Source organism: Serpula lacrymans, assembly GCF_000218685.1.
Source record: "Serpula lacrymans var. lacrymans S7.9 unplaced genomic scaffold SERLAscaffold_5, whole genome shotgun sequence".
NCBI lineage: Eukaryota > Fungi > Basidiomycota > Agaricomycetes > Boletales > Serpulaceae > Serpula > Serpula lacrymans.
In genome coordinates, this window is record NW_006763294.1 from 1,979,769 (window position 1) to 1,992,183 (window position 12,415).

Consider the following 12,415-nt stretch of genomic DNA (forward strand, 5'->3'; position numbering starts at 1 on the left):
ATGTTTGTTTAACCACTCATGTCCTAAAAACATCTTTCTGTTACCGAGATTGGTTACGGCGAGTTGAATTCTTTCAATGTGATTATCGATTTCCATGAGCAGTATCACAAATTCATTGATGGCTCCATTCTTATTAAGAGTACCATCTGCATTATACACTGGGATTGGTCTAGGTATCCTTCTTGTTTCATAATTTTGGTCTTTCACAAATTGAGAGTCGATGCAACTCCCCGTGCATCCACTATCTAATAGTGCTTCAACCGTCTTTGTCTTTAGAGTATCTAGTGTAGTGAGCCTACATGTCACGTTCATTTGATTGCCTTGGGTACCCCTAATGTACTTTTTAGGGGAGGCAATTTCTATGATCGCTTGTATAGCTTCTACTTTTGGTAACCGGTTGATTTCTTTTATTGTTTCCCGGGTTACTTCTCTAGTTCTCTTTTTATGTGTCCAAGCACTTAGAATCCCAATGGATCTTTCTTCTCTTTGGTCTCTAAGCCTGTCTACTATCCACTCTGGGGTCCAGACTTCTTTTCTTTCTAGGTTTTGTTTTGGAGGGGTTCCTGACCTCCCTTCTACAGTCTCTGCTGCATTTTTCTCTGTAGAGCTCGCCGCATCGGGTGTAGGGATCTTAGCATCTGCCATCAGTGCTGCACTTTTTAGTGATTTGCCCGCCGTCAAAACTGCGGATGTCTCGTCACTATGCGCCGCTTCTGCTGCAGTTGTGCTTTTCTTTTTTGCATCTCTTTCGTTTTTTATTTCTTTCTTTGTCTGTGGATTTTTTGTAGTTTTATTGTCAATGCTATCTGGTAATTTACATGTTTCCACAGACAGAGGGAGAAATTGATCCGAAATGTCTTTTTGGGGTGCAGCCAGTTGATGCGGTACCGCTGGCCTCTTTAAAAACCCGCTAAAAGTTTTCTCTCTCTTCCTTTGTCATCTTTTCTAAGAATTCTCGGACATTGAATTGAGGCTTCTTTGTTTGTGCGTTTTTGCACTCAAAGCTCCTATGTCCTTTCTCTCTGCACCGGTAATATCATCCCTCAGTGCGGAATTTTGCTTTATCCACCTGCATCTTTTCTCCGCTACCTGTATAAGTGTAGCCAGTTCCATCTCTCTTCTTCTCTGTTTTTTGTTCCGAATTTTTTTCATTTGGTTTCCTTCCAAATTTGGATCCTTTCTTCTCTTTCTCACGTTCTCTCCAGATGTAGTCTATCCGGATGAGTTCTCGTTTCCATTCCTGGTAGTCTCTAGGAATATGCCCTCCATAGGTTACCCGGTCTACCAAGGGTTTATTCATATTTTGTCTCAATAATGAGACCAGGAATTCTTCGTTCATCCTATTATTGTATCCTGCCCACCTTTTCTTTTCTTCAAACTTTTTGAAGAAGGCTTGAGCAGTTTCATTGTCCTGTCTTAGGGTCAACATTTTGTTTTTTGCAGTTTCTTTTTCAAAATTGTCTTTAAATTTTTCTTCCATTTTGTCAGCGAAGAATGGCCAACTCCCATACGTGTGTGTGATGTCGAGCCCCAATTGTTGGGCATTGACTCTGTTCTCTAGCCAATCAGTTCGAAAGGCCGCGGCTTCCCCTTCTTTCATAAAAGATAGCACAAAGCTTATTTTTTTTCTATTGTCTTTAAAATAGGTGGTGTCATCTTCAAAATGTAAAAGTAAGGACTCTCTGAAAGCCCGGTACTTTTTCTTATCTCCTGAGAAGTTTTCTGGCTTCTCTAGTGCCGTCCTAGTTCTTTCTACCCTTTCTGGGGGTGATGTTATCTTTGTCTTTTTCAGCCTTTTTTCTAAAATGCTCACTTCTTCTAGTGCCTCGTCTAATTGGGACTGATATAGAAGGCGAGTTTCTCTGATTGCCTTCTCGACTTATTGTTTTACGTATGCCTCTAAGGAGACTTCTTTGGGCGGGGGAGTGTCTATTCTCGGTAATGAGTCCATCATTTCCCGAGTAAATGCATCGTCCATGCTGCTGGATTGCTCGGGCTGATCTCGGTATTCTAAATTGGACATTTTCGAATTGGAGTTGTTGTGGTGGGGGAGTTTCTTGTTTTATTACGAGGGAAAGGCTTCTGATTGGTGTGATAACAGGGAGTGGGAATTGTCCTTTGAAAATGTAATCTCTGGTGTAAATGTTTTGTTCACCGATCCAGATATAAAAGTCTCTACTGAGTATAGAAGGAGTTCACCAGTGATAAGCTGAATTGATACACCACTTCTAAGATCTCTAGTAGTCTATCTGTTTCTCTTTTTTGTCAAGGTGATCCTCTTCCTTTCACCACTGACTATGTATGTACTGTGCTATTTTTGTATTTTACAAATTTTATGTAAAAGGCTATAGTAGAAAAACTAGGTGTGAACAGTTGTCTAGTTTTAACCGGCTTTTTAGGCTCTCGGTTCTTCTCCCGACTGGCGGACACAAATGTGCGGCCTGGTCAGAGGAAATAGAAGTTTAAAACTATGTAAAAATGAGAAAATTCTAGTGGTTCCACACCAAAGGAATTATGATAATATAATGGTAATTAAAGGGGAATGATTTGGAAGGAGTCTTGGGAGGTTGTTGGTGAGACGTTGGCTGGGAAGAATGATAGAATGGTGTCTGGGCGAGTTGGGATGTGAGTTAATGGGATGATAGGTTGTGTGTGTGGTTGGTAGAGTGTTCGGAGTAGTGCAAAGATGATGATGATGGTGATGATGATGATGATGATAGCTGCTGGTACGTTCATAGACGGTACTTGTTATAGTTGTTGATTGTGTTAGATCCCTACACCTTATGCCAAACTAATGGAGGTGTAAGTTTCAAAATCAAGCAAGTAGTGTCAAGTATTGATATTAAGAGGTAATCAATAACTGAGGAAATGTAGGTACATGAGTGTTGGTATATACACGTTTCTGAAGGTCAGCCATGAGGCGCTGACTGATGTTCTACGTCATAGTCTAGGCTTTGTCAGGTGATTGTCATGTGACCAGATATAACTAACTACTTGTTTTATGTAATGAGTCATGTGATAGTAATATCACGTGATTATGGGTCGGTTAATAGATAGAGATTGCTGCAACCTATATGCACCAATTCAGAGCATTAACAATAATGAGGCATTTGAAATTTACCTTGGAAATCTGACAGAAACACTAAGCCTTGGGTAAGATGGAACAGAGCATGCTGCATGAAGCAGAGAAAATTTGTGGTGTCAAGCTGAGATTGTTATAGACTGTCCCTCAGGGATGCACTGTTGTTGTTGATATATTTGGTGAAAGGCCCTTCAATCTTTTCTTCAAGTAAACCACAGCCTGAGGATCTTGTGTATTCTGGGGAACAGCTAAGGCTGAGTGGACAAAGCAAGGCCTTTCTTGAACCCTGACTTGTCAATTCAATTGTAAAGCAGGTCCATTGGGCTTCCAGCCCAATAAAGACAGTTTGCTTCATCTATTGTCTTGAATAACTTGTCTTTGATTGCCAGACACTTCTGGTTTTTAGATGGGGTTGATGCAGATACAGATGCACTAGTGCTAGGTGGGTCCCTGAAATACAGCTGCTTTGCTACAATGCTTTGCAAGCCCAGGATCCTGGAAGTATTGGTGGATGACAACAACCAGCTTTGCTTGAGATGGATTGACACTAGGTGACAGGTCCTAAAAGTACCTGAGGCACTGACCATTGCTTTGGAGGCTGTATCTTAGATTTTCCAGGTCAGGGACGCTGAAAGACATTTCCATGTCAGAGCATGTTTTGTAAGTATTGGCCAGGTGTGACCTCAGTCAAGTTGCTGCCGTCTGCAAGCTAGTCAATGTTGCCTTTATCAAATAATTTGGAGCTTAAGCCGCCAGGTCCACATGCATGTTGGGACTCATCCTCAAACAAATGATAAGTCAAGGAAATACCATGGAATAGCCAGAATTACTTATCACAGAGTCAAAATTCCTACAACATTTTAAATTATTGGAGGTTTTCATATGTGCAGATGTCTTCTTCTTTGACATGGTTGCAATGCAGAAAACCTACAAAAAAACAGCCCAATTAGGAACAAGTAGATGAAAGTTCAACAAACTGACTGACTCTTTCCATGGGATCTTCATATACTGACACAGACATGGCTACTACTTCTTCATCAGGATTATGGGACTCCTTCTAGGAGAGTATATTTTCAAGAACATCATTTGACATGATAAGCAAGATCAACACTTTGACACTAGGATTGAACTTGGGCAGAGAATCCTTTTTTAAGGCTTGAAAGAAGAAGTCATGGAGAATCATGCATACAGCATTGGTTTGAGATAAGCAAGGGTCATACAAGAGGAACTTGGGTGCCTTGTGCATCTCCAATGATTCCAGGGAAAGATGGTAGTTGTGGGACCACTCACTCCACAGGAGCTTCAGGTTTTCAATAGCTAGTAAACAAAGTTGGCTGCATATTATAACGAGGGGGACACTAATGTCATATTCAATATTCTGTTGAAACATGCTGCTGTCGATGATGAGAACTGCTGTTAGAAAACCACACACAAAAACAAACTAACACACAATCCTCCCAGATTCCACAGAACTTGTTTATGGGCTTTGCCTCCTAGAACAGTGGAGTGGTCTGGTTGTTCATGGGGTGGTACATATAACAATCCTTCAAAGTAAAACCCAGAGATGTATGAGTGTGGGTTTTGAGGAGGAGGGATAGTTGAATTTATAGAAGATAGGGGCTTAGTGACGAGTATAGATGAGCACTACCTTGCTAATTGTAGCACAAGGTAGGTTTGAGAACGACGAGGATGACGAGGTGACGAAGTTCCCAGTGATAGCAGGCTCCTGACGCACAAACTGTAGTGCTCAGAAGGACTCTAATTGAAAGGGATAACAATGACTTCAAAAGTGGGGAGTGACGATGACAGCAATTAACAGTGGTAGCAGTGGGAAGAAAGTAGCAGTAGGACTTAAGATTAGAGAAGAAGTCTGGACTCGAGTTCTTGTTTTTTTACAAGGTAAAATACAGGAGTTTATATAGTAAAAGAAAAGTAGGCTATGCACAGTATAGCTGTGCAAAAAGAATGAGAAAAAACATGAAGGAAGGAATGTACGCTGACAAGTCCTGCGTAGGTAGTACAGGATAAGATTGTCAAAAAAAGGAAAAGAAAGGGATAGAACAATGAATGCTGTGAGTAATGTCATAGGGTTGTACAGCCATAAAGTAAAGTCCAATAGCAAAAAGAGAGCAGGAAAATCATGATGTCATGGGAAGATACAGTAAAAAAAGGGCAAGGCAAAACACTATCAGTATCAACACAGTTCCTTTATTGTCAGTCAGGTATTCTAAAAAATATGTGTCCATAAAAATGATTCAAAAATAATCGCACTGTAAATGAATGTTCTGCTGAAAAAAAAGAAACTGGAGCCACCGGTCCACCACCTAGTCCAAATCCGACAGTTCCATGGCCTTACCAATGGACTGGTTGTGTTGGACCACCTGGTCAAACGAGGGGGGGAGAGGAGTAGTCCCAATTTGGAACAAGTGATTCCCAGGCAGCGTGTGGTAGGTGTAGCTGTAGCGAAGACGATGGACAAAAGATAAGTGTACCTAAGTGAATGGGACAGCGATGAACATGGGCAACGCAAGGGGATGAACCTTCTCCAGCTCAAAAACTACCCACCCACACTCCAACCAGGCAAGACGAGCGACCAATGTTTTGATAGTATATGATGGTAGATTGACATCATAAACATGGACCTGTTTCCCTATTTGAACCGGCCGCCGGGGCTTTGCTGATATCAGCAGTGGCACGTGGTAGTCAACGGATCGGCGACGGAAGCGGATAGGAAGTGGTGACATCAGAAATGGTGGGGGTGCAAATAAGATGAGGAGGAGGAGGGTGGAGGTGACGAGGAGGTGAACTAAAATGGGGATCCAGAAACGACCGTCGGGTGAGAATAAAAACAAGAGTAAGGGACCCATGGTGGGGCTAGGCAAAGGAAGGGAAGTGAAGGAAACGACAAAAGCGAGGGCGCAATGCAATGTGTAGCCAGTGGCGACGCGAAAATTTGCCGAAATACCAAAACGCGGAAAGTACCGAATGGAAAAGCAAAGGTGAGCGTGACTGGATTGCCTAATAGAGGTGGTGCTGATCAGCCACAAGTTTGAAAAAGGCAATATTAATTACTATTCCACGTGGCACAGTGCCTGTGTGGCGCAAAGGCGAGTCTTTTTGAATATTTGCTTCATTATTGACACCTGTCCATGCTACCAATCAACTTTGGTGCATGATAGTGCCCTTGGTTATTTTTTTGGTGAGCAGCCTGTGCTCCGTTTGTACAATTTTGGGCCATGTGCCCCTCCTCGCCACAGTTGTAGCAAGTGAATCTGCGCGTCTGTCCGCCCTGGACCGTGCCGATATCCATAGGAGCTCCCCGCCCTGGTTGCAACCCAAATGGTTGGAACCCGTGAGAGTGATTGTGTTTTTGGTTTGATGACCCAGGGCTCCTGTGGGAAAAGTTGTTTTTGGTGGTGGTCCCGCCACCTTGATGCATTTTGCAGAGCTCTATGGCCCTACCTATTTTTCGAACCTCCTCCGCTGCTTGGGAGAGGTTTTAACTCCTCATATCCTGCAGATAGAGCTGTTCTGCAATGTGGGGGTTCACATTGTGTTCCAGCAGTTCCACTGCATGTTCATTACCTAAGCCCCCTTGGGTGGGGAGGGCCAGGAACCGGGTTACAAAATTGTCCGTCCTCATGTTTCCTTGTTTGAAGGAACAGATTTGTTGGCGAGCCCAGTCACGCTCAGCTTGCGGTTTAAGATATTTTTCAATCTCTACTTTGAGATTGTCCCAGGTAGGCCACACACCCGCGATGTAGTACTCCTGTAGTCTTACTTGGGTGTAATGACCCGCCGCAGGTCTTTTTAGTCGAGATAGCACCACAGTTGCTACCTCAAAGTCATCGGAAAATGCACCCCAATTTGCTTTGACCCAAATTTGGAGTTTGATCCACCATTTGGCAAATCGCGCTCTGTCTCCTTCAAAGGTGCCAGGGTCAGCGACGACTTCAACTTTCTTGTTGAATTTCTTCTCAACTAAGGGGGCTGCTGCAGGGGGGTTTGCCTGGAGCTCGGCGAGTTGCGTAGTTAACGCCAAAATCTGTGCACACATGTTGTACAACAGAGTGTTGACGTCAGGAGTTTGCGACGACATGTCAACTTGTTCTGTTTGTAAAGTAAAAAAAAAGTAACTGGGGGTCCCCACTTGCTATCTGCGGATCTACCTCTTCCCGGCTAAGTATTGGATCTCAATCTCCGACTACCCACACTATAGTATTTGAAATGTATGTAAAAAGTATTCGTAACAAACCCTGGTCCAAACAGTTGTCAGGGTGTGGCCCGCTTGTTAAGCTATCAGCCCTTCTCCAGACTGGCGGAGGCAAATGCCCAGCCTGGTCAGAGGAAAGAGAAAGTGAAGATTTATATGTAAATTCTAATCAACGATAGTTCCACACTATTGCTGAGCTAAAGTACTCCCCTTAATACTGGGGGCCATGTATCAATAATTATTGTTTCTTCTCCCAATGCACTACAAGGCTGTCGCTAGGAGTGCACCTATCTGCTATGCAGCATATTCCCAAACAATAATTCTATCCCCTTAACCCTGGGGTCCGGGTTTGCACAATGTGCGGGAGAGTAGAGAGAGCGAGTCCTAATATGACAACCAAGAGTTTATTACTCTGGTGCACAACTCAGACAAGCTATAGAGAGGATGATGAGGGGGTGCTTACCCTTTAGGCTTCAACAAGTTAGTTGTGAGGATACAACAGGAGGACTCGCTGAGGAGTCTCCTTGATCTATTGGTCTATATATACTACTACAGGTTTGTTTGTACATGTGTACTGTACAGTTGATAGAGGCAGTGGCTGATGATGTTATGGGGCCTAGCCCGTGTGACCAGCTCCACTGTGTGAGAGACTTGTAGCTAAAATAAGAAGAAAGGCAGTGCAGCGCGAGAAATAGGTGTTTGAACAAAAGGGAAAGTGCTGCATGGCACAATGTGAGAAAACTACAGTAAAAGGTTAAAGAGGAGAATAAAAATTAAAGGTCCAAAAATGTGTCATTGTAACAATTAGACAGCGGCTGTACTGGGAGTTGCATAGACTCAAAATTTGTCGAAGAACAAGGATATGAAAGACAAAGAATTCCTAGACCAATTCCAGTCTACAATGCTGATGGTACCCTTAATTGGGATGGAAGTATTAAAGAATTCATTGGACTATTAGTGGAGATAGATAACCATGCCAAAAAACTCTAATTGGCAGTGACCAATCTTTGAACTGGCCGGATGTTCTTAGGCCACGGATGGTTAAAGAAACATGATCCCATAATAGACTGGAATAAGTCAAAAATCGAATTGGACAGATGTCCAAGCGAATGCAATATAATGGTATGGGGTAGCATATCTGGGTTGGTCTCTCTCCAAGCATCGAAAGACGTCTTTGTTTATTGGTGGTTCTGAAAACAGGAGGGGGGATCTGGTGTCTCCTGTTTTGGTTCTTGTTTTGGTTCTGGAGTAGGATCTAGAAACAACCAGATGCTACGTGGTTCTTTGGCAAAGGGCATATAAAATAGTTACCCAGATGGCAAATCTGGATCAACACATTGTTTATAAGTTCCCTTTTTCTGTCTTTTTCTTTTCTGGTAAAGGGATCCTCTTCTGTTCCCTACTACCGTGTATGTAAAACTATTCTAAAAAAAATCTAACTAAGAAACTATCGTAAATGCTGTGGTCCAAATGGTTATCTCAGTTTAACTCGCTTCTTAGGCTGTTGGTTCTTCTCCCAACTGGCAAACACAAGTGCGTGGCCCGGTCAGAGGAAAGCGAAAGGGTAAATGCATCAGGAAAAATGGGGGTAGCTATATAGAGCTCTATAGCACTATAAGTACTCATAAAGCTGTTATAGTGGTCAAACCTGTTATAGAACCTCTGCCATCTATAGAGCCTCATATCCCTCGTAAATGCTCTTATAGATGTTGGAAATTGTTGTGTGGCTGATAAAAAAAAATCAACACAGACAAGATTTGAACTCTCAACCTACTAGTCAGCTTTTGCATGACTAAGCAGCCTATAGCCACACATCATATTTATCCACTACATCATGAGAGCTTATAAAATATATCATACAGGTGTTATATATTGACCTTTCATGGACTTGGATTATTGTTTTACTCATTGTCACTACTTATATTTGGATAAATCATTATTCTTATTTTATAAATATCAATATCAAAGATACAAACTACTATCTCACTAATACAGGCTATATAATTAATGAATACTGTATGATTTATTAGCCCTTTTAAGCACCTTGAACTATATTTTAACTATGACCTTCACAGCTATAGGAGCCATGTAGGCTGCTATAGGCTATAAGAGCACTTATAGTACCTTGCCTATAATAATATACTTGACTTCAAACACTTTTGGCCTCTTTCTATTACTGAACAAGTTTATTAGATTAATCCAGAGTTTGGGCAAATTATAGATACTTCTCCCCTTGATTAAGATTTTGCCTACTACTATGCTATAAGAGCTATAAGAGCTATGATTGCACTGATAGTACTATAGTTTCTATGAATGCATTTATATATATAGGTGGTGGCTATATAGCGCTATATAGCAAAAGGGTTTTTCCTGATGTGTACGTAAAGAAAGTAACTAATAAAACCTCAGTGACTCCACGTCACTTTGGTCTCTAAGTACAGGATTTGTGGGGTGGACAATGAGAGAAAGGGGGGTTGTTTCAAATGAGGAGTTGGAGGGTGTGGGTTGGATAAAAGTTAGGATGGTGGATGATCAAGGAATAGGTGATGTGATGGGTGTGGGTGGTATAGTGAAAAAGAAGTAAAGTTTGAGTAAAAGGAAAAATAGGAGAGTGGTGGCGGGAATTAGGATTATGATGAGTGTGGCCTCCGTTTGACTCATTCAACTGTGTGCTATACTAGCTTTTGATTATATAATGACCTTCACTATACCGAGCTAATGGAGTGAAGATGTCAATCTACTAGCAGGTAGTTGAACTAAGTTATATAGAGGAAATCGAAAGCTAAGGTATGTACACTGGAGACTACCTACTTATATATGTAAAGACATGCATCAGCCTTGAGGCGCTGACTGAGAAACATGAGGATAAGGTGAGGATGATGAGTAATGTAGTCATGTGACTTAAGGTCATATGACGAGATAAGATAATATTACTATGTGATTAGATATGGCGATATTAGTGCTTCCACTTCTGAGTTGGATGGATAAGATGAAAGATTAGGCTGCGGAGCCTGAGATTGTGACAATTCTTTTCCACAGAAGAGCTTATAGTTTCTACCTTTGATTACATATCCCTCATTTTCAATGCTGGTTGTAATATGTCACGACTTGAGCAAGAGCGCTAGTTAAAGCGCTAATTTCTTTCTTCATTTTCTTTGATATCTGATCACATGACAGACATAAGTTGTTAAGCTGCTGCTATTAGCGCGGATAACACAAATACCTAGTTATATCTAGTCACATGACAATCACATGACAGAATCCAGACCATGACGTAGAACATCAGTCAGCGCCTCATGGCTGACCTTCAAAAACATATATATACTGAACACTCATGTACATACTTTTCCTCAGTTGTTGATTACTTCTATATACTTTACTTGAACGCTACTTGTTGATTGAGAACTTGTCCCTCCGTTAATTTGGCAAAAGGGATTGGATCTTACATAATATCCCACAAGTGAGACGTACCAAGCTCCAGGATTGTTCCTGGGCTGAGAATAGACAATGCCTATTCCTGGTATATTGCACACTGTGACAGTAAAGTCAGTGTCAATCAAGTGAAAAGCCTTACATATTATGAGATCAATCTACCTCATCATGTCTGGCTGTGCTGTGTGGCAGAATTGTTGTCTCATTATTTTGTCAAGAAACATGTCATTGGAACAATAGGGAGACTCACATGTCCCATGTCATGTTTTCACATCATGTCCAATATTTGTGATTTCATTATCTGCATGCTATTTGTGAACAAAATACCTATCAGTGTAGTGACCATGGTGCCCTATTTGCCCTATAATTATGTGCTGATACATAATAATGCAGGAAGAACATGGATTTTTCCAACTCTCCTTGCACAATGTTGACTGCAAGAATCTTCCAGAATGTTTGTACTAAGCAGGAGGTGATGGGGCTTTCTGGGAATCCACCTGCAAACATCAGGGCAAATATGCAAGAGTGTGGACCACAATCAGACTCATTGTCTTGTCCTTAAAAATTTGACTAAAATCATGTTACTGTTGGCATTGAAACAATGATTTCACAAGAGCACTTGCCTTCAAGATATGGCAAAACCTGGAAGTGGGAGCATCAGGAGTTGTATCCTTGATAACACTCAACACATATTTCACCACTTTGTGATAATCCAACTCTTATACCGAGTATACGTAGAGTTAGACTTCTAATTGTGTCACGATCGTACCCACATGACTCATCTTTTTTATCTAATCGCGAGATAGAGACTATTATCTCACCTAATCTAATCTCTCTTTGATCTTATCTTATCTAGTAATCACGTGACACATTAGTAATACTCATTACCAATCAGCCTCACGCATTACACATGTTACTTACCAATACGCTACGTCATACCTCACCGTGGCCTCATGCCTTCTTCTATATAACTAGCACGATATCCATGTACATACCCCAGTTGTAGATTTACTTTTATACTTGCTTGTCAGACACTTGTTGTGCGATTTAAGTCCTACGCTGCTCGGGTTACCGGCATAACAGCTAGGGTCTTTACATAATCTACAACTTTGAACGACACCTGTTGATGAGCAAAAGCACAGCTATCTTAATCATCACCCTATTCCCTCTCATCGCAATCATACTCTTTGGCATTGCCAAACTCTACGTCTATATCACTAAACCAACCATCATCACACCTATCACCCGACCATCTACCATTGTTTCATTTTTTCCTGCCAATGTCTCACCCACAGAGTCGTTTGTCGATATCCCCCTCACTCCCCCTTCCAACCCTTTAGCTAGAACCCTTGACGGCGTGGAGCCCGATAGGTATTACTTAGTTTAGAAGAGCTTCTTTACCCTTCTGACCAGGCCGCTCACTTGAGTCGGCCAGTTGGAAAAGACCTGCACGCGGTTATTCGCTGGGTATCACTGAGACAACCGTCTGGACCTCAGTTACTATACTTTAGAACACCGATATATCAAGATAGAATTAGTTACGTACATAGTCAGTGCGGGACAGAAGAGGAACCGCTTGACTAAAGAAGGAAACAGATAGACCGGTTGATCTTACATTAGAAAGTGTTGATCCGACTTATCATCGGGAAACTCTTTTGTATGCAACCTGGGAAATTCGAAGAGTGGCT

The 12,415-nt window shown here is 41.8% G+C and overlaps 2 protein-coding genes across 2 annotated transcripts; one reads left to right on the forward strand and one right to left on the reverse strand.

Annotated features, from left to right (window-relative positions):
- Positions 1-6,581: 6,581 nt before the first annotated feature.
- Positions 6,582-7,181, reverse strand: SERLADRAFT_436500 (uncharacterized protein; the record flags this gene model as incomplete). Its single annotated transcript, XM_007316802.1, has 1 exon — positions 6,582-7,181. The coding sequence occupies one exon, from the start codon at positions 7,179-7,181 to the stop codon at positions 6,582-6,584; it is 600 nt and encodes a 199-aa protein (XP_007316864.1).
- A 918-nt stretch (positions 7,182-8,099) lies between these two features.
- SERLADRAFT_347777 (uncharacterized protein) lies at positions 8,100-8,285 on the forward strand (the record flags this gene model as incomplete). Its single annotated transcript, XM_007316803.1, has 1 exon — positions 8,100-8,285. A coding segment is annotated over one exon (186 nt), but the record flags the coding sequence as incomplete, so codon positions are not given.
- Between the last annotated feature and the right edge of the window lie 4,130 nt (positions 8,286-12,415).